The 23498-nt window shown below is 50.1% G+C and overlaps 1 protein-coding gene across 9 annotated transcripts in view; it reads right to left on the reverse strand.

The window, feature by feature from the left end:
* Nucleotides 1-23498, reverse strand: part of lrrc9 (leucine rich repeat containing 9) — a 276603-nt gene that overhangs the window by 186157 nt on the left and 66948 nt on the right. For 8 of the 9 annotated variants that reach the window (XR_005457781.1, XR_005457782.1, XM_038775851.1 and 5 more), the window contains 2 exons: nt 3568-3785; nt 1127-1258 (listed from right to left, as the gene is read on the reverse strand). Coding sequence is in view for 7 of the 9 variants with exons in the window: in XM_038775851.1 (XP_038631779.1) it covers nt 1127-1258; nt 3568-3785 (350 nt within the window). In the remaining 2 variants the exon portion in view is untranslated. The remainder of the gene's footprint in view (nt 1-1126; nt 1259-3567; nt 3786-23498) is intronic. The other variant, XM_038775862.1, reaches the window with a different exon arrangement.

Below are 23498 nucleotides of genomic sequence, written 5' to 3' on the forward strand. Positions count from 1 at the left end.
GTGAAATCAGCCATGAGATGCTGGTTTGAGTCAATGAATGTGCAAAATGAAGATGTGAGAAGCTCGATTATGCAGACTAAATCCTGCGGACTCAAGCATGTCCTTTAGAATTAGTTGCTCTGGGCTGGCTACTGGAAAAAGTTGGCACCAAGCAATGCACAAAGTCCCATGCCAATTTGGTGCTGAACTCCCCCATTCTTCTTGACACTGCATGAAGGCTTTCTGGCAGGCATGGCAATGGGCCAAGAATGTCAAGCCTCATCGAAATTCTCTGCTGAATTCTCAGAACTCCTGAATGACTTTGCTGGCACCTGCACCAACCTTCGTCCACACCCTGGCTGCCCGGTATCTCACCATGCGCAGATCCCACCTCTAAGCTATTGTCTAACCGTTGTGGTGAAGCATGGTGGAGCAAAATATCTGTCGTTTGAAATCAAGAGAGATTGTGGGTTGAAGAGGGATTAGGATGGAAGAAGGAAGATTGGGTTTCAGGGTATTGTCATATTAAATTGTTTCAGAATCACCAGAAATGGTGCTACCTCTCATGAACCTTGACCCCAGCTTAGGTGTGCTGCTATTCAGCAACTTATTTCGCTCGGCAGCAATCATGAAAATTAGCAAGCAGCATGCTATCCAAAACAACAGACACTGGTTCATTACACTTCATAATCCCCATGCCTGTTTTCAGGGTCTGATAATTTAGCCCCCATTGTTTCATTGAAAGTGACTCAGTTGGCTCTGGGATCATGAATACCTGCAGTGCTCTTTCATTTGTTGTATTTTTTTTGCAAACAATACTATACCATTGAGTATAAAGTGCATATCATTGGAAAACTTATTACTCAGTATGAGCAATACAACAGGAATACTAGAGAATTTCAATGAGACTTGACAGACAAATGCATATCATATCCTACTAAAGATCAAATAAATGCTGTCATTCCAAGGAGCCAGTTAAAATATATCGTACAAGCATTAGCTTGGAATAGCATATCTACATCAAGTTGCAAGAGTTTAGGAATGATTCTGTTCAGCACTTTTGTTATTATTGCCCCAAATAATATTTGAAATGTAGTTATTAAGTAACACAAGGCTTTTGCTAAGAATTTCGTTGTTATCACCATACCATACATCAGAGGGCGTGCCTTCCTCAAAGCGAATATTTCCCACGGTTTCCAGTTCGATTAACAGAAATAGAACACTCAAATTTAAAAACTCAGTTATTGGTGTTACTTCAGTCTGATACCTTGCTTCAGTTCTGTAAAGAAGTCAGAGTGGAATTATTTCATTTTGGGATGACAAAATGAATATTTGCATTTGATATAATGTTAACAAAAAAAACAACAAAATATTAGGTTAGTACATCATAGAACATAGAACATAGAACAGTACAGCACAGAACAGGCCCTTCGGCCCTCGATGTTGTGCCGAGCAATGATCACCCTACTCAAACCCACGTATCCACCCTATACCCGTAACCCAACAACCCCCTCCCCCCTTAACCTTACTTTTTAGGACACTACGGGCAATTTAGCATGGCCAATCCACCTAACCCGCACATCTTTGGACTGTGGGAGTCTTGTGTATTTATGCATATTCTCAGACTGTTGAGAATGCATGTGTCACGCTATCTGTATTATTAACATTTTGTGCCTGTGTAAATGCAACACACTAATGTAACTGGGTCTATTCAACCAGTAGGACTGCAGGATCAGAAAGCAGATGCAGAGATCACTGTCCCTTTAACTAATCAGATCCCAAAGCTATTTATGTAATGTCATTTCTAATTAACCATTATTAATCACACAACCATTTAATTAAAATAATTCTGACCATGCAGCTGCCCATGCAGCTGCCATGACAGTTTCACGCCAATCGCATTACCATATCCCCAACAATATTTATAAAATATACTGATCTACCATTTGCTCACAGTGAGTCAAGTTCAGGTACAGTATTTAGGTAAAGCATGGTGTTGAGAGAACTCCCCTGCTGTTCTTGGATCTTTTAGATTCTACCCGAGAGGTCAGACGGTATGTCAGTTTACTATGTCATGATGATACCCCTGATAGTGCAGCACTCCCTCAGTAACACACTGAAGTGTTAGCCTTGATGGTGTTTGTAAATTGTGCAGATGCCTACTTTAATAATAATAATCGCTTATTGCACTTGGTTATGAAACACATGTGCTACTATTGAATCAAGGCTGACAACCGCATTACTTAAAATTTAAAGTTGAAATAGTCACCTGTCATAATAATAATCATTATTAGTGTCACAAGCAGGCTTACATTAATACTGCAATGAAGTTGCTGTGAAAATCGCCACACTCCAGCGTCTCTTCAGATACACTGAGGGAGAATTCAGAATGTCCAATTCACCTAACAGCACATCTGTCGGGACTTGTGGGAGGAAACCAGAGCACCCGGAGTGTAGAAGGGAATTTAGTGTGAGGATCAGTTGCCCGCTTAGAGCATTCATTAATATCTAGTTACTATTAAAGAAATGGCACTTGCTAAAAGTATGATGGGAATGCTTGCCTATATTTTCTAACTGCTTTTGAACAAAACTTGGAAGGTTGAATAATGTAAACAAATACTGAAGCTGTGCAGCTGAAGCCTTATTCTACTGGCAAGTTGCTTTAGAGTTGTTTTCGCAAGAGACAGAAAAACACACTAGATAATGAACGAAGAACATATAAACATGGCTAGCCAGGAGCTGTTTTTCTCCCCTATGCGGTGTATTTCAGGCACATAAAGGAATGCTCTTAAACTTGTAAGGCAGGTTGCTTGGAGTGGTCTTCGACCATTACAGCCCCTCCACGATATTGTGTCAAAATAAATAACCTGAAATGAAGCTCAAAGCCTCTGAATATTATTATTTCCATGACACGGAGGAAACGCACGCAGACACGGGGACGACGTGTAGACTCCACACAGACAGTGACCGAAGCCGGGAATCGCACCTGGGGCTCTGGCGCTGTGAAGCAACAGATGGGAGGTGATGTTTGGCTGATTTCCAAACAGCCGTGTGTACACTAATAGCTACACTAACAACCGATTTGAGGTAATCAGTCTAACTCATACCTTGGCACATTTACACTTGCTAAAAGCAACATACATTCCTATGCAAAGACTCATTCCATGCAAACAAAAGGAATAGGTTTGTGTTTTGCGCCTTTTGTAAATTACTCGGGAGCTTGTGGTTCCCTATTGCTTTCTCCATTGCAATGGCTTGGCCAATCAGAGTTAACTTGACAACCAATCAGCACCCATTTTTCCTGTAGTATAAATTGCTGCAATTATTTGAAATTTGTCATTCATGCATTTGTCCTGATAAGCACAAGATGAAAAGCATTGGTAACATGTTCTACACTACCAAACGACTGTTTGTATACCATTTAATATTGACTTAGTGCCAATTGTTATTGAAATTACACAATGTCATACTCAGTAAATTTATTGAAAAAATAAAAAGCATAAAAACTTCTTTCATAAAGACATTGTTTTAGAAATTAAGCAGCTTTGGTATTATAATGCAATGCATGTCATAAACTAATTTACTCACTCATCCAGCCTGTTGTTCCAGAACATTAGTCTTTCTTTCAGAGCATCCAGTTTTTTACATATTTTCTGCTCTGCATTAGAATCTTCTGTGCTGTTCTTTACAGAATTGCTAGTGCTGTGCATTCCTTCGATCCCGTCTTTAGTCTTCAACCCATTCAGAACAGTCAGTGTAGAATTTTGCTTTTTGCTCAAATGCTGAAGTGCCAATTCAGATTCTAGCTGTTTCAAGAAAATTGATTTGTTAACTATTATCACACTTATTGTCAAAATCTTCTATCTTAGTCATTTGTTTGCAAGATTACATTCTAAAAAGGGTGAATGTGCGATTTTCATAATGCATTGAGTACAGCAGGGTCTCATTGAGTAGGTCTGCAGAAAACACCCCCAATAAAGTACAAACCTTTATGTTTGACCAGTACCAATAAAATCTTCTGTGCTGTAGAAAAAGAGCATTCAGCTTCAGCCAATGTAGCGAAACTTAATAGGAAACAATGTATAACACTTAAACAGCCAGCGTATTTGAAATACTCAAGCGGTGAGAAGTTGATACTTTGTTCCCATTTATCAGTGCCACAAGTGACCCTAGAGCTCCAAAATAGTGTTAATGGTATGCATGCATGAGGTGACTTGCTCTGGATGTCATACCTGTGAGGGATTTAACGGGTTTCAGTGAACGTATGGAAACACACAGAGCAGGCAGATAAAGCTTTCACTCAGCACATGATAGTGACTTGAAGCTAACGGTGCTATTTTGGAGCGGAACGCTTCAACTCCAAACCTTGCATGGCCAAATAAGATTATCAAACATTTACAAGTTAGTTTCCAATTCATTGTGTTCCAGCTGTTGCTATGATAACCCTTGGACTATAGCGAGACTTGGAGAATCAGCAGAGGATGCATAGAGCAGATAAAATAAGCTCTGGAAGTGGGAGGAGGTAAAGCATTTTCAGTAGACCATATCTGGTCAGGGTGTTCAGGGAGCAAATCTTTGTCATGGACCTTGTTTTTTAAAAAAAATCAAATAATTCAGTGGAAGGAAGCCGCACCAGATTCAATCAAAAATAAAGAGAGCTCAAAAAATAGTGGCACGTTTTTTAAAATAATTTTAATTCCAGAAAAGGAAAATATGAAGCCAGGATTCCGTCTCGTTCTACTAGCTAACTTCAACAAAGGACCAAGGTAGCCCCAGGAATTAAGATTTTTCTTCTTTAAGGAAAGATCAACATTTGATTTACCTTCATTGTTCTCCTTTTCCAAAGGAAAAGTTTTATATTCAAACATAGACATCTCAAAATGTAAAACTCTTTTCTCCTTGTTATTAGAGGTACGCATAAGCAGTAGTTTAGAGCACAAAGAGGTTTATTCTTAGTTACAGTCAAATATCACCACTCCCCGGAAGGTCTCCTTCCCAATCTGTATCCAGGTCAGGGTTTTTCTACTAGAGGGGCTACACCAGTTAAGGGAACGTTAATATTCCCCGGAGGGCACAGGAAACCTGATGGTTCCCATCCCATAGCCTCCACTGGAGTTATAACACCCCTCTCTCACCCCACCAAGTCCAGAGGCGTGTCCATGTCTGTTGAAACCTGTGTTGGACCTCTGGCCCATTTAGATTAGGGTTGATGCTCCACGTCGGCCGGAGGAAGGGTACCAGAATGGATTGGATTGGATTTGTTTATTGTCACGTGTACCGAGGTACAGTGAAAAGTATTTTTCTGCGAACAGCTCAACAGATCATTAAGTACATGGGAAGAAAAGGGGAAAAAAGAAAATACATAATAGGGCAACACAAGATATACAATGTAACTACATAAGTATTGGCATCGGATGAAGCATACAGGGTGTAGCGTTAATGAGGTCAGTCCATAAGAGGGTAATTTGGGAGTCTGGTAACAGCGGGGAAGAAGCTGTTTTTGAGTCTGTTCGTGCATGTTCTCAGACTTCTGTATCTCATGCCCGGTGTAAGAAGTTGGAAGAGTGAGTAAGCCGAGTGGGCGGGGTCTTTGATTATGCTGCCCGCTTTCCCCAGGCAGCGGGAGGTGTAGATGGAGTCAATGGATGGGAGGCAGGTTTGTGTGATGGACTAGGCTGCGTTCACGACTCTCTGAAGTTTCTTGCGGTCCTGGGCCAAGCAGTTGCTATGATTCAGCCAGATAGGATGCTTTCTATGATGCATCTGTAAAAGTTGGTAAGAGTTAATGTGGACTGAATTTCCTTAGTTTCCTGAGGAAGTATAGGCACTGTTGTGCTTTCTTGGTGGCAGCGTCAATGTGGGTGGACCAGGACAGATTTTTGGAGATGTGCACCCCCAGGAATTTGAAACTGCTAACCATCTCCACCTCGGCCTAGTTGATGCTGACAGGGGTGTGTACAGTACTTTCCTTCCTGAAGTCAATGACCAGCTCTTTAATTTTGCTGGCATTGAGGAAGAGATTTTTGTCGCTACACCACTCCACTAGGTTCTCTATCTCCCTCCTGTATCCTGACTTGTCGTTATTCGAGATCTGGCCCACTATGGTCGTATCGTCAGCAAACTTGTAGATGGAGCTGAAAGCAAATTTTGCCACGCAGTCGTGTGTGTACAGGGAGTAGAGTAGGGGGCTAAGTACGCAGCCTTGTGGGGCTCCGGTATTGAGGACTATTGTGGAGGAGGTGTTGTTGTTCATTCACTGATTGTGGTCTGTGGTTCAGAAAGTCAAAGATCCAGTTGCAGAGTGGGGAGCCAAGTCCTAGGTTTTGGAGCTTTGATATGAGCTTGGCTGGTATTGTGCTGTTGAAGGCGGAGCTGTAGTCAATAAATAGGAGTTTGATGTAGGAGTCCTTGGTGTCGAGATGCTCTAAGGATGATTGTAGGGCCAGGGAAATGGCGGTTGCTGTGGACCGGTTGTGGCGGTATGCAAATTGCAGTGGATCAAGGCGTTCTGGGAGTATGGAGGTTATGCACTTCATGACCAACCTCTCGAAGCACTTAATTATGACTGAAGTCAGGGCCACCGGACGGTAGTCATTGAGGCACGTTGCCTGGTTCTTCTTTGGCACCGGTATGATGGTTGTCTTCTTGAAGAAAATGGGGACCTCGGAGTGGAGTAGGGACAGGTTAAAGATGTCCGCGCAGGCTCTGAGTGCACGACCAGGGATCCCGTACGGGCCCATCGCGTTCTGAAGGTTCACTTTCAGGAAGGCCGATCTGACTTCGGAAGCTGTGATGGTGGGTGTGGGTGAGTTATGGGCTGCTGGGGCACTCGACAGCGGATTATTGGTTTCCTGCTCGAACCGAGCATAGAATGCATTGAGTTCATCGGGGAGGGGTGCACTGCTGCCGGAGATACTCCTCGGCTTTGCTTTGTAGCCCGTTATGTTGTCACAACAACCGAGAGTCTGTCTGTGACTCTAGCTTGGTTTGATATTCTCTCTTGGCATCTCAGATGGCTTTGCAGAGGTCGTACCTGGATTTCTTGTATAGGTCAGGGTCTTCTGCCTTGAACGCCTCAGACCTGTCCATCAGTAAGGAATCAATCTTGTGATTGAGCCATGGTTTCCGGTTGGGGAACGTATGTACTGCTTTCTTTGGCATGCAGTCATCCACACATTTGCTGATGAAGTCTGTGACGGTAGTGGCATACTCATTTAAGTTGGTCGCTGAGTTCTTAAATATGGACCAGTCCACTGTCTAAGAGCTCTTCTGTTTCCTCGGACCAGCACTGCACGACCTTCTGAGCTGGATTCTCCCGCTTGAGTATCTGCTTGTATGCCGGGAGAAGGAGCATCGTCTTATGGTCTGATTTCCAAAAGTGCGGTCGGGGGATGGAACATTAGGCACCCTTGATTTTTGAATAGCAATGGTCAAAAGTGTTGTCACCCCTGGTGGGACAGGAGATGTGCTGGTGAAATTTTGACAGTACCCTCGAGGTTGGCCTTGTTGAAGTCTCCGGCCATGATGAACAAAGCCTCTGGGTGTTCTGTTTCATAATTGTTTATAACTGTGTACAGTTCGTCCAGCACCTTCCTCACTTCTGCCTGAGGTGGGATGTAGTCCACTGTGATAATGGCTGAAGTCAACTCACGTGGAAGATAATATGGGCGGCACTTCACGGTCAGGTATCCAGTTCCGGGGAGCAGTAGGTCGCCAGGGTCGTCACATCCAAGCATCAGGAGGGGTTGATGAGGAAGCAAACCCCTCCACCCTTTGCTTTGCCTGATGACGTGGTAAACTGAGAAGCCTTCAGGTTGTATGGTACAGTCCAGTGAGGCGGGGTGAGCCATGTCTCTGTGAAACAGAGCACACAGCAGTCTCTGACACCCCTCTGAGAGGTAAGTCTAGCGTTAAGTTCATCCAACTTGTTTTCAATTGCTTGGACATTTTCCAGGTGTAGGCTGGGGAGAGGGGTCTTGAAATATTTAAGGGGCAACAGAAAGCTACTAGAAAAGCTATAAAGAAGAGTAAGATAGAGGGTCGGAGAATCGCCTGGGGCTGCCGAAAATCCGGCCCCCGCCGTGGCAGAGATTCTCCGCCACCCGGGAGGTGGCGGCGGTGGGAATCACGCCACTCCGATCGCTGAGGCCCCTGCGGCGATTCTCCGGCCCGCGATGGGCCAAAGTCTCGCCGCTGGGAGGCCTCTCCCGCCGCCGAGGTTTGAACCACCTCTGGTGGCGGCGGGATCGGCGGCGGGAGCGGGCCCCCGGGGTCCTGGGGGGGGGGGGGCGATCGGACTCCGGAGGGTGCCCCCACGGTGGCCAGGCCCGCGATCGGGGCCCCCCGCTCAGACTCCGGTCCAGTGCCCTGGGTATACTCTTTCTCTTCCGCGCCGGTTTTTTGCGCCGGTCATCTGGTGCCAACCGCTCCGGCGCGGGGCTAGCCCCCAAAGGTGCGGAAAATTCCCCACCTTTGGGGAGGCCCGACCCCGGAGTGGTTGGCGCCACTCCCCTACGCCGGGACCCCCCGTCACGCCGGGTAGCGGAGAATCCCACCTAGAGTATAAGAGTAAACTTGCTCAGAATATAAAAACAGACAGCAAAAGTTTTTACAAATATATAAAGCAAAAAAGAGTGGCTAAGGTAAATATTGGTCCTTTAGAGGATGAGAAGGGAGTTTTAATAATGGGAGATGAGGAAATGGCTGAGGAACTGAACAGGTTTTTTGGGTCGGTCTTCACAGTGGAAGACACAAATAACATGCCAGTGACTGATAGAAATGAGGTTATGACAGGTGATGACCTTGAGAGGATTGTTAACACTAAGGAGGTAGTGATGGGCAAGCTAATGGGGCTAAAGGTAGACAAGTCTCCTGGCCCTGATGGAATGCATCCCAGAGTGCTAAAAGAGATGGCTAGGGAAATTGCAGATGCACTAGTGATGATTTACCAAAATTCACTAGACTCTGGGGTGGTCCCGGTGGATTGGAAATTAGCAAACGTGACGCCACTGTTTAAAAAAGGAGGTAGGCAGAGAGCAGGGAATTATAGGCCAGTGAGCTTAACGTCGGTAGTAGGGAAGATGCTGGAATCTATCATCAAGGAAGAAATAGCGAGGCATCTGGATAGAAATTGTCCCATTGGGCAGACGCAGCATGGGTTCATAAAGGGCCGGTCGTGCCTAACTAATTTAATGGAAGTTTTTGAGGACATTACCAGTGCAGTGGATAACGGGGAGCCAATGGATGTGGTATATATGGATTTCCAGAAAGCCTTTGACAAGGTGCCACACAAAAGGCCGCTGCATAAGATAAAGATGCATGGCATTAAGGGTAAAGTAGTAGCATGGATAGAGGATTGGTTAATTAATAGAAAGCAAAGAGTGGGGAATAATGGGTGCTTCTCTGGTTGGCGGTCAGTAGCTAGTGGTGTCCCTCAGGGATCCGTGTTGGGCCCACAATTGTTCACAATCTACATAGATGATTTGGAGTTGGGGACCAAGGGCAATGTGTCCAAGTTTGCAGATGACACTAAGATGAGTGGTAAAGCGAAAAGTGCAGAGGATACTGGACGTCTGCAGAGGGATTTGGATAGGTTAAGTGAATGGGCTAGGGTCTGGCAAATGGAATGCAATGTTGACAAATGTGAGGTTATCCATTTTGGTAGGAATAACAGCAAACGGGATTATTATTTAAACAATAAAATATTAAAGCATGCTGCTGTGCAGAGAGACCTGGGTGTGCTCGTGCATGAGTCACAGAAAGTTGGTTTACAGGTGCAACAGATGATTAAGAAGGCAAATGGAATTTTGTCCTTCATTGTTAGAGGGATGGAGTTTAAGACGAGGGAGGTTATGCTGCAATCGTATAAGGTATTAGTGAGGCCACACCTGGAGTAGTGTGTTCAGTTTTGGTCTCCTTACTTGAGAAAGGACGTACTGGCACTGGAGGGTGTGCAGAGGAGATTCACGAGGTTAATCCCAGAGCTGAAGGGGTTGGATTACGAGGAGAGGTTGAGTAGACTGGGACTGTACTCGTTGGAATTTAGAGGGATGAGGGGAGATCTTATAGAAACATATAAAATTATGAAGGGAATAGATAGGATAGATGCGGGCAGGTTGTTTCCACTGGCTGGTGAAAGCAGAACTAGGGGGCATAGCCTCAAAATAAGGGGAAGTAGATTTAGGACTGAGTTTAGGAGGAACTTCTTCACCCAAAGGGTTGTGAATCAATGGAATTCCTTGCCCAGTGAAGCAGTTGAGGCTCCTTCATTAAATGTTTTTAAGGTAAAGATAGATAGCTTTTTGAAGAAAAAAGGGATTAAGGGTTATGGTGTTCAGGCCGGAAAGTGGAGCTGAGACCACAAAAGATCAGCCATGATCTCATTGAATGGCAGAGCAGGCTCGAGGGGCCAGATGGCCTACTTCTGCTCCTAGTTCTTATGTTCTTATGAAACCGCGTTGCTTCAGTCGAACCTGCGGACCGCCGCGTTTCCCTTGCTTCCTCGGTTGGCGGCTGCGGTTGGATGGTCCTGGGATCAGATGGGAGAAGCCTGACCTTGTGGAAGGTAGGTGGAAGAAAGGTAGATTGGAAAATTCAGCTTGCCTGACAACCGCCGAGGCGGAGGTGGCGTTGTTGGTTGCGGCAGCCGGTGCTGGTGCAGATGCCTCGGGCAGGGTAGCATGTCCATCTCGGCTCGTCTCTGACTTAGAGCTGAGTGGATCCTCGTCCAACATCTCGCTGTCCTCAGTTGGGGGGGGACTTTCGTCTGCGGCCACAATGGGACCGGGGTCCGGTGGTGACGGCTATAGGGGCGGTAGGGCCAGCAGCGAGCCTGACAGAGCAGGGACCGCATTCACAAGAATCATCCCTGGAATGAAGAGCTTGTCGTATGATGAAAGGTTGAGGACTCTGGGTCTGTGCTCATTGGAGTTTAGAAGGATGAGGGGGGATCTTATTGAGACTTACAGGTTACTGCGTGGCCTGGATAGAGTGGACGTGGAGAGGATGTTTCCACTTGTAGGAAAAACTAGAACCAGAGGACAGCATCTCAGACTAAAGGGATATTCCTTTAAAACAGAGATGAGGAGGAATTTCTTCAGCCAAAGGGTGGTGAATCTGTGGAACTCTGCCGCAGAAGACTGTGGAGGCCAAATCACTGAGTGTCTTTAAGACAGAGATGGATAGGTTTTTGATCAAGAAGGGAATCAGGGGATATGGGCGAAGGCAGGAGAATGGGTGTGAGAATAATATCAGCCATGATTGAGTGGCAGAGCAGACTTGATGGACTGAGTGGTCTAATTCTTCTACCATGTCTTATGGTTTAGCGGGACATCTGGCATGGGTTTTCGAAGGTGATCCACGTTACGACTGGATTCCCACCCTTGTACCCTGACCTTGTAGGATACTGGCCAAGTGGCCACCAAGATGACACCTGGGACCCAAACGGCCCCCCTTGCCGAATGATGTGCAGGGTTCGGGCCACCAGATAGCGATCGGTGTCGATCTCGGACTGGTCCTGGTTTCAGTAGACTCTCCCGGCTAGATCGGGGATGACCAAGCTTAGGCAGGTGCGGAGTCGATGGCCCATCAAGAGCTCTGCTGGTGTGACACCTATCATGGCATGCGATGTCATGGTGATTAGAGAAAAGGAAACGTGCCAGGCGAGTGATCCATGATCCAGCCGTCAACTTCTTCATGCCCGGCTTAAATGTTTGGACCGTTCTTTCGGCCAGTCCGTTTGAAGCCGGGTGGTAGGGAGTAGTCCTCACGTGTCGAATCTCGCTGGTGGAGGCAAATGCCATGCTTGTGAACACCGTGCTGTTATCGGACACCAATACCTTGGTGATTCCGTGCGTCCTGAAACTTTGGCGTAGTTTTTCCATGGTGGCCCAGGCGGCTGTCGCCTGCATCCGCAACACTTACAGCCACTTAGAGTGAGCATCTACAAGGAGGAGGAACATTTTCCCCCTGGAAAGTCAACATGAACCCGGGCCCAAGGCCTCCTGTACCATTCTCAAGGGTGGAGTGAGGCTGCCGGGAGTAATCATTGGTACGCCTGGCATATGGGGCATCGCTGGGCTTCTCGTTCAATGTCTGCATTGATGCAAGGCCTTCAGATGTAGCTCCAGGCGAGTATCTTCATTTTAGACAATCCTGAGTGTCTGTTATGGATATCCAGTAAGAGGGTCACACACCCCCGCTCGGGGACCACCACGTGGGTGCCATATAAGAGCACACCGCTTTCGATGCTCAGTTCTTGCATCTTCCCCGTGTAATCCTTTAGGTCCTCTGGCAGACCCTGGTGTTGGGCCCCATACTGCACTATGTGCCTTACGCAGAAGAGCTGTGGATCGGTCTGGGTCCAATCACGGATGCGAGATTCCGTGACCAGTAGTGAGTCAATGAAATGGAGGGCAGCTATTACCTCATCGACCAAGGCGGAAGTAGGTGGCTTAGTGGGCAGCGGTAGGCGGCTCAAAGCGTCGCTGTGGGGTACGTGGCACCAGATCGGTGTTCTAATACGTAGTCGTACGCTGCCAGCAATAACACCCAGTGCTGGATGCAGGCAGAGGCTATGGAAGAATGGCATGGTCCTCCTTGATGAGCCCCTGAAGGGGCTTGTGGTCCGTCAGGATGGTGAAGTGGTGCCCATCGACATTCTGGTGGAATTTCTTTACGACGAATACCATGGCCAGTCCTTCTTTCTCCACTTGTGCATACCGTTCCTCCGCGTCAGCGCAATAGGACGCTTGGAACCATCTTCCATTACGTGAGCTAGCACAGCCCCAATGCCATAAAAGGATGCATCGCAGGTCAGTGAGAGTGGCCTAGAAGGGTCATAACGAGTAAGCAGTCTTGAAGAGGAAATCTGCTGTTTTACTCTGGCAAACTTTGCCTGTTGCTCAGTGCTCCATGCCCAGAGTTGTCCATTCTTTCGTAGTCTATGGAGGGGAGCCAAAATTGTAGCCAACCACGGAAGGAACTTCCTATAACAGTTGACCAGCCCCAGGAAAGCCTGAAGTTCCATTGGCCTCCCTGACACTGGGGCTTGACGGATGGCCTGGACCTTCTCCTCCATGGGATGCAGAGCAAGGTAGTCCACGCAGTACCCGAAGTACACTACGTCGACTGGGTTGCAGAAGCACTTCTCTCGGCAGAGGCAGACACCAGCCACCTCGAAGCATTGTAGCACTTCTGCCATGTTACGGCAGGGGCTTCTAGTCGGACGAACCGCTTATCAGTACATCATTTAAGTTGACCGTGATACGCAGTAACCTCCACAATCTGTTCTCCATGATCCTCTGAAATATGGCACACATCGACGAGACCCCAAATGGTAGCCGGGTATACTCATAGAGCCCTGGTGCATGTTGATAGTGACAAATGTTCTTGACTCGGGGGCCAGGACAAGCTAGAGATACACATGGCTCATATGTAGCTTGGTGAATATAAGTTCACCGCTGAGTTTGGCATACAGGTCCTCGATCCTGGGGTATGGATAACGGTCTAAGCGTGATGCCTGGTTTACTGTTATTTTATGATCCCCACAGGGATGCACCAACCCGTCGGGCTTCACTACTGGTACAACAGATACCGGCCAGTCAGAAAATTGTACTGGTCTTATTATTCCCAGGTTTTCCATGCGGTCCAACATCACATCTACCTTTGGACTCGAGGCATATAGAATGGGGATGGTGCAGCTGAACCATGGAGTCCAAGCTTATTCGGGCTATGGCCTCCCTGATGGTCCCTAAGCCTTCCTGGAATACGGTCGGAAATCTGGCCAATATGCCTTCGGGGCCATGCGGGTGTATTTGGCACACCCTCTGCCAGTCTAAGCAGAGGTGTCGGAGCCAGTCGCTCCCCAACAGGTTCAGGCCACTCCCATGTACAATGACCAGTGATAAATTCGCTGATTGGCGGCCTTATTCAATGGGGACGATGGTCATGCCCGCAATTGCAAGAAGCTCCCTGTGTAGGTCGCTAGCCTTGCAGTATTAAAACCTGGAGTGTCAGCAGACAAATCCTGGATCACATGCAGTTGAAGGTGTGGCAACTAATGTCAGACATGGCAGTCCCCATATAGAGTTCCATGCGGGTTGTGTGGCCATTCACCTGGAGCGCGATTTGGATGGGCGCAATTCTTGGTGCAGCGACACAATGTAGTTGGTACTGGCTGTCATCGTCTTCCACGTAGTGGGTCCTGTCGCAGGTGGGGCAGTCACACCTGGTGGTGCAGTGGGAGGATGGTTCCTCCCGTGGCCGTAACGGATCTATGCATCCCACTGCTACTTTTGCCGGCCGGTAATTATACTCCCAGTCCTCCTGGTCAGGAGACAAGGTTCAGCAGTGTTCCCGTGGCCAATTCCATGGTCTCACCCATTGTCCGAAGATGTCCCAATGCTGGGGGACAGGTTATTTGGTTCTAGCGGGCTAAGCTGGGGCCTGTTTTGGCGCCCTAAACTGAGCACAGCCATGCTCTGGAGTTCTTGGACTCCCTGTTCGGTGCTTTCCCTGGATACCACAATTTCCATGGCTCTTTGGATGTCTATATGAGCTTCAGCAAGTAGTTTTTTTAACCTGGCCGCATCGCGGATCCCACATACTAACCGGTCATGTGATGCGTTGCCCAGGGTCGAGTCGAACTCACAGGTCTCGGCTAGTTTCCTGAGGCGACCCTCCCTATGTACCGTCCCCAGTCATCTGTACCTGCATCGAATGGTTCTAACTTCCCGATATGTGGAATGGTGATGGCTTCAAGTGGGGCCTAATGAGGCCTAGACGAGATAGACCAGGCATGTAGAAACCGGTGTTGCTGGCAGCTCCACTGAATCCTCGTTGCCAGTGTTAGATCAGAGGTAAGAGCTACACATAAGCAGTAGTTTAGAGCACAGAGGTTTATTCTTAGTTACAATCAAATACCACCACTCCCCAGAGAGTCTCCTTCCCCGACCTGCACCTAGGTCGGGGTTTTATACTCGAGGGGCGACACCTGTTAAGGGGAAGCCTGACCCTGTTACCGGGGAAGTTCATATTCCCCGGAGGGCATGCGAAACCTGATGGTTCTTACCTCGTGGCCTCCAATTGAGTTATAACAGAGCTCACCAAGGATCAACAGATGACACATTTGTGCTCCACTAAAGACACCCACAGCGACATCTACCATTATCTGAGGCCACAACTACAACCTCAGGACAAGGCAACAACAACATTGTCAATGACTGAAAATTTCACCATGGCAATCAACTTTTTACATCTGATTTTTAGGCTGCAGCTGGAGATGTTTGCAACATCTTACAGTTTACTATTCACTGCTGTAAGGGAGGTTGCTGACATTTTTTCGCAATAAATGCAAAGTAAATTTTATTCTTTCTATCCATAGAGAATGGGTGAAGCGAGCATCTGGTTTTGCTAGGATTTCAGGCATCCCGTAGTAGGGTGCTATTGGCCACGTTACTTTGCAGACATAGTATGTCAACTCCGCCCCAAACCGGGGCAGCACGGTGGCCTAGTGGTTAGCATAACCGCCTCACGGCGCTGAGGTCCCAGGTTCGATCCCGGCTCTGGGTCACTGTCCGTGTGGAGTTTGCACATTCTCCCCGTGTCTGCGTGGGTTTCGCCCCCACAACCCAAAAATGTGCAGAGTAGGTGGATTGGCCACGCTAAATTGCCCCTTAATAGAAAAAATAATTGGGTAATCTAAATTTATATAAAAAAAAACAAAAAAAAAAAAAAAAAAAACTCCGCCCCAAACCAGAACCAAAGCCGGGGCAGAACAATCATGGAATAATAAAATTTACACCACAGAGGAGGCCATTCTGCCCATCGAGTCTGCATCGGTCCCTGGAAAGAGTACCCTACTTTAGCCCACATCTCCACCCTATTCAAGTAACCCAATAACCCCACCTAACCTTTTGGACACTAAGGGCAATTTAGCATGGCCAATCAACCCAACCCGCACATTTTTGGACTGTGGGAGGAAACCAGAGCACCCGGAGGAAACCCACGCAGACACGGGAAGAACATGCAGACTCCGCACAGTCAGTTACCAAAGCCGGGAATCGAACCTGCGACCCTGGAGCTGTGAAGCAACAGTGCTAACCACTGTGCAACCATGCCGCCGGTCAAAAGACACTGGGGGCGCGATTCTCCGCAAATGCGGAGAGTCGTGAAGGCTGCCGTGAAACTGGCCGTGTTTCACGGCAGCCTCCACGCCCCCTCCCGGGACCCGATTCTGCTCCCCGGTCGGGGCTAGCAGCGGGGCCCCGTGAACCACGGCATCGCAGGCTTAGCGAACTTCGCTAATCCCGTGCGCCAAGGGTAACGGTGGCTGACGCACACGATGACGTCAGCCGCACATGCGCGGATTGGACGGCTCCAACCCGCGCATGCGCGGATGACGTCATCACGGATATGCGTGAAACCCGCGCATGCGCGGGCCGTCAGGCCCCTCAGCCACCCCGTGGACTGATCCAGCGGGGCAGCGGAGGAACAAAGAGTGCACGGGGTTTGGACCCGCTGCCCGCGATCGGTGCCCACCGATCGCGGGCCCATGCCACCCTTGGCACGGCCGTGGTGCAGCCGTGCCAATCGGTGCCATGGTTCTCCAGAACGGCACTTTGCGGCCGTTTTCACGAACGGTGAGAGCAGGTGTGTTGGAGTTTGTGAAAACGGCCGTAAAGGCCTGGGAATTCGGCCCATCGGATAGGGGAGAATCGCTGTTCGCCGTAAAAAAAACGGCGAGCAGCGATTCGTGTCGTGGGGCGGCCGTGGGGGGGGGGGGGGGGGGGGGGGAGAATAGCGGGAGGTCGGGAAAAATGTCGGGAAGGCCCTCCCGCTATTCTCCGACCCGTTGTGGGGGGCGAAGAATCGCGCCCTGGGAGTTTTGACCTGGTCTTGCAGGGAGAAATTAACCTGAAGAACCAGAAGTGACATTGGCACTGCACCTTTAATGCTACATATTTGCCAGAAGCATGGCACACAATAACAGGATTTTTCAAGGCATATTTCATTTGCATTAGTTAGTTAATGCAAAAGTACCTTTTCTTTAGTTTGTTGTATTAGTTGCCTGGTAATAATTAATGTTGGATCTATGTTGATTTTAGTTTGTTACTGTAAAGATCTTTCAAAGTGAAATCTTGCCTTTCACTTATTTGTCAGTCATTAGGAAATTCATCTCCTTTAAAAAGCCATCTTTCTTCAGGGGGATTGTAAAAAATGTTTAACCAGACAGCCTGACTTCGATAAATGCAAAGTTTTGCAAAAATGTCAAAAAGGTAACAGGTTCTTGATTATTTATCCTGGGCCCCGTAAAAAAACAACTAAACAATTTTAAGCATTTGTAACACAGAGTATGAGAGTTGGAAAAACACAAAAAGGTCAACCATCTTCAGTACTGTAGAAAAATCATATTGGACTCAAAATGTAAACTGTGGGCACGATCTAATGAAAAAAAGAGTCTGTTCTGTTTGGGAGTAGAGGGATCGTTACTGGCACTTGTATGGCCGGGAACTACCTTGCTATCTAACTGAACTTGATTGTTTGGGGGCCTCAGCTGGACTCTGCTTGTCAATGTAGAAAGAGATCGAGGCGCCATCTCTCAACCCCACCACCACGCGCAGTCCCTGGACCCCCCCAGCCTCCCAACTGACCTGTCCTCGAGCCCCCCACACCCCACCTCATACGAGCAGCGCACCCCCGGGCTTTATCCCCAGCATGGGCAAAATGCCACCTGGGCACCTTCACAGTGTCACAGTGGCACCTGGGTGGCAATGTCAGGGTTCCCAGGTAGCGCTGACAGTGCCAGGGTGCCCAGATGGCATCAGCCTTTCCAGGGTGCCACCTGCCCAGATACTAACTCCCTGGAGGCCTCCAATCACCTGTGAGACCCTCTCCAGGTGCCGTTCTGCATGGTCCCCATTTGGGGTGCTAAATGGTGCCTGGCTGGGGTCTCTTCGGCGAGGCTGGGAGAGCCCGGGACCCGGTTAGATCTGGCACTGGCAGAGTTAAGTAACTCTGCAAGTCTGGGTCCTGTCCATTTTGGGCAAGATCCAGATCGCAACATCTCACGAGATCTTGTTAGATCTCCAAAGGCGGAACGACTGTAAGGAAACACGGAAGAGGCCTCTCGCACGATCTACTGGCCACATCCTGTCCCAATTCTGGTGGTTCTTGGCTGGAAAATCGCGTCTTGCATTTTTCTCTCCACAGGGGCTGCTAACCTGCTGAGTTCTCCCAAGAATGTTTTTTTTTAAAAATAATTTTTATTGGAATTTTTTGAAAAATATATATCAACAAAACAACAATAACAATAATAATAATAATAATAAACACCCCCCGGCACCCGTAGCAATGCATATAACAAACCCCCCCCCCGCCCCCCCGGGTTGCTGCTGCTGCTGACCTAGTACCTTATCGTTGAGCCAGAAAGTCGTGGAAAGGTTGCCACCTCCTAAAGAACCCTTGTACCGACCCCCTCAGGGCGAACTTAACCCTCTCCAACTTAATGAATCCCGCCATGTCATTAATCCAGGTCTCCACACTCGGAGGTCTCGCATCTTTCCACTGCAGCAAGATCCTCCCCCGGGCTACTAGGGACGCAAAGGCCAAGACATCGGCCTCTTTCGCCTCCTGCACTCCCGGCTCCACCCCAACCCCAACCCCAAATATCGTGAGTCCCCAGCCTGGCTTGACCCTGGATCCCACCACCCTCGACACCGTCCCCGCCACCCCCTTCCAGAACTCCTCCAGTGCCGGGCATGCCCAGAACATATGGGCATGTTTCGCTGTACTCCCCGAACACCTGACACACCTGTCTTCGCCCCCAAAGAACCTACTCATCCTAGATCCGGACATGTGGGCCCGGTGCAGCACCTTGAACTGGATGAGACTAAGCCTCGCACATGAAGAGGAGGAGATCAACGTCTCCAGGGCGTCCGCCCATGTCCCCTCCTCAATCTGCTCCCCCAGCTCCACCTCCCACTTAGCCTTCAGCTCCTCTACCGACGCCTCCCCCACCTCCTGCATTACCTGGTAGATGTCAGACACCTTCCCATCCCCGACCCACACCCCCAAAAGCACCCTATCCCTTACCCCCCGCGGGGGCAGCAAAGGAAACCCCTCCACCTGTTGCCTAGCAAACGCCTTGACCTGAAGGTACCTGAACATATTCCCCGGGGGAGCTCAAACTTCTCCTCCAGTTCACCAAGGCTCGCGAACCTCCCGTCAATAAACAGGTCTCTCAACTTCCTGATGCCCGCCCTTTGCCACCCCAGGAACCCGCCATCCATGTTCCCTGGGACAAACCGGTGGTTCCCCCGCAGCGGGGCCTCCACCGAGCCCCCCACTTCCCCCCTGTGTCGCCTCCACTGCCCCCAAATTTTGAGGGTGGCCGCCACCACCGGGCTCGTGGTGTACCTCGTTGGAGGGAGCGTCAACGGAGCCGTTACCAGTGCCTTCAGGCTCGTGCGTCCGCATGACGCCATCTCCATCCTTTTCCATGCTGCCCCCTCCCCCTCCATTACCCACTTGCATACCATCGAGACATTAGCCGCCCAATAGTACCCAGAGAGGTTGGGCAGCGCCAGCCCCCCTCTATCCCTGCCCCGCTCCAAAAAGACCCTCCTTACCCTCAGAGTCCCATGCGCCCAAACAAATCCCAGAATGCTGCTGTTCACCCTCCTAAAAAAGGTCCTTGGAACGAAAATGGGGAGGCACTGAAACAAAAACAAAAACCTCGGGAGCACCGTCATTTTAACGGACTGTACTCTACCCGCCAACAACAACGGCAGCATGTCCCACCTTTTAAATTCCTCCTCCATCTGCTCCACCAACCTAGTAAAATTGAGCTTGTGGAGAGTCCCCCAGCTCCTAGCCACCTGAACCCCCAGTTACCTAAAACTCCTCACTGCCCTCTTTAGCGGGAGCCTACCAATCCCCTCCTCCTGATCTCCCGGGTGTACGACAAACAGCTCACTCTTGCCCAGGTTCAATTTATATCCCGAGAAACTCCCGAACTCAGCAAGAATCTTCATCACCTCCGGCATTTCCCCCACCGGGTCTGCTACATACAACAGCAAGTCGTCCGCATACAGCGACACTCGGTGCTCCTCCCCACCTCGCACCAAACCCCTCCACCCCCCTTGACTCCCTGAGAGCCATGCAAGAGGCTCTATTGCCAGCGCAAAAAGCAAGGGGGTCAGGGGGCACCCCAGCCTCGTCCCACGGTGGAGCCTGAAGTACTCGGACCTCCTCTTATTTGTCGCTACACTCGCCATCGGGGCCTCGTACAGCAACCTCACCCATTTAATAAACCCCACCCCAAACCCGAACCTCTCCAACACCTCCCACAAGTACCCCCACTCAACCCTGTCAAAGGCCTTCTCCGCATCCAATGCCACCACAATCTCCGCTTCTCCTTCTGCTGCCGGCATCATTATCACATTTAGCAGCCTTCGCACGTTAGAGTTCAGCTGCCTCCCCTTCACAAAACCCGTCTGATCTTCATGCATCACCCCCGGCACACAGTCCTCTATTCTTGGCGTCTACATTCAGCAGTGAAATCGGCCTGTATGAACCACACTGCAAGGGGTCCTTATCACGCTTCAGGATCAGGGAGATTAGTGCCCGAGACATCGTCGTGGGCAGAACACCCCCCTCCCATGCCTTGTTAAAGGTCCTGACCAACAGGGGGCCCAGCAGGTCCGCATATTTCTTATAAAATTCAACCGGGAACCCATCCGGTCCCGGCGCCTTCGCCGACTGCATGTGGCCAATCCCACTGACCAGCTCCTCCAACTCGATCGGCGCCCCCAGTCCCTCCACCTGCTCCTCCTGCACCCTTGGAAATCGGAGCCTGTCCAAAAAATTCTCCATTCCCCCTCCCACCGCCGGCAGCTCCGACCGGTACAGTTCCCTATAGAAGTCCCTAAAGACCTGATTGACCTCTGCCCCCTGCCCCACCACATTCCCATCTCTATCCTTCACTCCACCAATCTCTCTAGCCGCATCCCGCTTACGCAGCTGGTGCGCCAGCATCCTGCTCGCCTTCTCTCCATACTCATAGACCGCTCCCTGCGCCTTCCTCCACTGTGTCTCCGCCTTTCTGGTGGTCAATAAATCAAACTTGGCCTGCAAGCTACGCTGTTCCCCCAGCAATCCCTCCTCCGGGGCCTCCCCGTACTTCCTATCCACACTCAACAGCTCCTCCACCAGTCTCCCCCTCTTCCTCCTCTCCCCCCTCTCCCTATGGGCTCGGATGGAGATCAGCTCCCCCCTAATCACTGCCTTCAGAGCCTCCCACACCATCCCCACCTGGACCTCCCCAGTATCATTGACCTCGAGGTACCTCTCGCTACATTCCCGAACCCTCCTACACACCTCCTCATCAGCCAACAACCCAACGTACAGACGCCAAAGCGGGCGCTGGTCCCGCGCCTCCCCCATCTCCAGATCCACCCAATGCGGAGCATGGTCCGAAATCACGATAGCCAAATATTCGGCCTCCTCCACCCTCGGGACCAGTCCCCTGCTCAAAACAAAGAAATCAATGTGGGAATAAACCCTGTGCACATGGGAGAAAAAGGAGTACTCCCGCGCCCTCGGCCTCCCGAACCTCCAGGGATCCACTCTTCCCATCTGGTCCATAAACCCCCTCAATACCTTGGCCGCCGCTGGCCTCCTGCCTGTCCTTGAACTAGATCCAGTAGGGGATCCAGCACCGTACTGAAGTCCCCCCCCATGATCAAGCCCCCCACCTCAAGGCCAGGAATGCGGCCCAACATACGCCTCATGAAACCAGCATCATCCCAATTTGGGGCGTACACATTAACTAACACCACCCTCTCCCCCTGCAGCTTACCGCTCACCATCACATATCTGCCGCCACTGTCAGCCACAACCTCAGACGCCTCAAACGCCACCCTCTTCCCCACCAGGATCGCCACCCCCCGGTTCTTCAAGTCGAGCCCTGAGTGGAAAACCTGCCCCACCCACCCCTTCCTCAGACGGACCTGGTCCGCCACCTTCAGGTGGGTCTCCTGGAGCATGGCTACGTCCGTCTTCAGCCCCTTCAGATGCGAAAACACACGGGCCCGCTTAACCGGTCCATTCAACCCCCTCACGTTCCATGTGATCAGCCAGATCAGGGGGCACCCCGCACCCCTCCCCCGTCGACTAGCCATAATCCATTGACTGCTCGCCCCTGGCCATCACCCCTTCGGCCCGTTTTCCATGGCGATAGAGCCTCACCCCGACACCCCCCGAACTCCTCCCTGGCCAATCCAGCAGCAACCCGGTATCCCCACCCCCCCCCCAGGCTAGGACCCCTCCTAGCCGCGACTCTCCCTCCACTGTACTCCCGTGAGCCAGCTGACGTCTGCTGACCCCGGCAGCTCCCGCTCTAACTCCGACCCCTCCCGATAAGAGGTCCCCCCTCCTCCCCTGCATCAGCTCCTGGGCACCGCTTCGGCGCGGGAAACCCGGTCTAATAACCACGCCCCTCACCACCAGCTCCACCTCCTCGTCCCGCAACGCGGGAAACCAGAGAAAAGCCCGCACTTTCACACTGCCCCACCCCACCAATGCAGCTCCCAAACCGCCGTCCCAACCCAACCACCAACTCCGTACAAACAAAGACATAGATCAACCACAAACCCCAGTACCCCCCTTAGAACACAGAACCATAACCCACATCGTCCGAAAGCGAGAGAAAAAACAAAAACAAACAGAACAACCCGCTACAGCATAAACAAATAAACAATGATACATGAATAGAATAGAAAAAAACTCCCACAGCCCCCAATCTCTAGTTCGAGTCCAGCTTTTCAGCCTGCACAAAGGCCCACGCTTCCTCCGGGGACTCAAAGTAGTGATGCCAGTCCTTGTAGGAGGCGCGCAGGCGGGAACATGCCGAACTTCACCTGCTTTCCATGGAGCACCGCCTTCGTCCGGTTAAACTCGGCTCTCCGCTTGGCTACCACCGCACTCCAGTCCTGGTAGACACGCACTACCGAATTCTCCCATTTACTACTCCTCACCTTCTTGGCCCATCGGAGAACACACTCCCGGTCACTGAACCAATGGAACTGCACCAGCACCGCCCGCGGGGGTTCATTCGCCTTAGGCCGCCTGACCAGCACTCTATGGGCCCCCTCCAGCTCCAGGGGCAGATGGAAGGATCCTGCCCCCACCAGCGAGTTCAGCATCACGGCCACATAGGCCGGCAGGTCCGACCCCTCCAGCCCCTCCTCGAGGCCCAGGATCCGCAGGTTCTTCCTCCGTGACCATAAGACCATAAGACATAGGAGCGGAAGTAAGGCCATTCGACCCATCGAGTCCACTCCACCATTCAATCATGGTTGATTTCAACTCCATTTACCCGCTCTCTCCCCATAGCCCTTAATTCCTCGAGAAATCAAGAATTTATCAATTTCTGTCTTAAAGACACTCAATGTCCCAGCCTCCACCGCCCTCTGTGGCAATGAATTCCACAGACCTACCACTTTCTGGCTGAAGAAATT

Source organism: Scyliorhinus canicula, chromosome 2, assembly GCF_902713615.1.
Source record: "Scyliorhinus canicula chromosome 2, sScyCan1.1, whole genome shotgun sequence".
In the NCBI taxonomy this organism is placed as follows: Eukaryota; Metazoa; Chordata; class Chondrichthyes; order Carcharhiniformes; family Scyliorhinidae; genus Scyliorhinus; species Scyliorhinus canicula.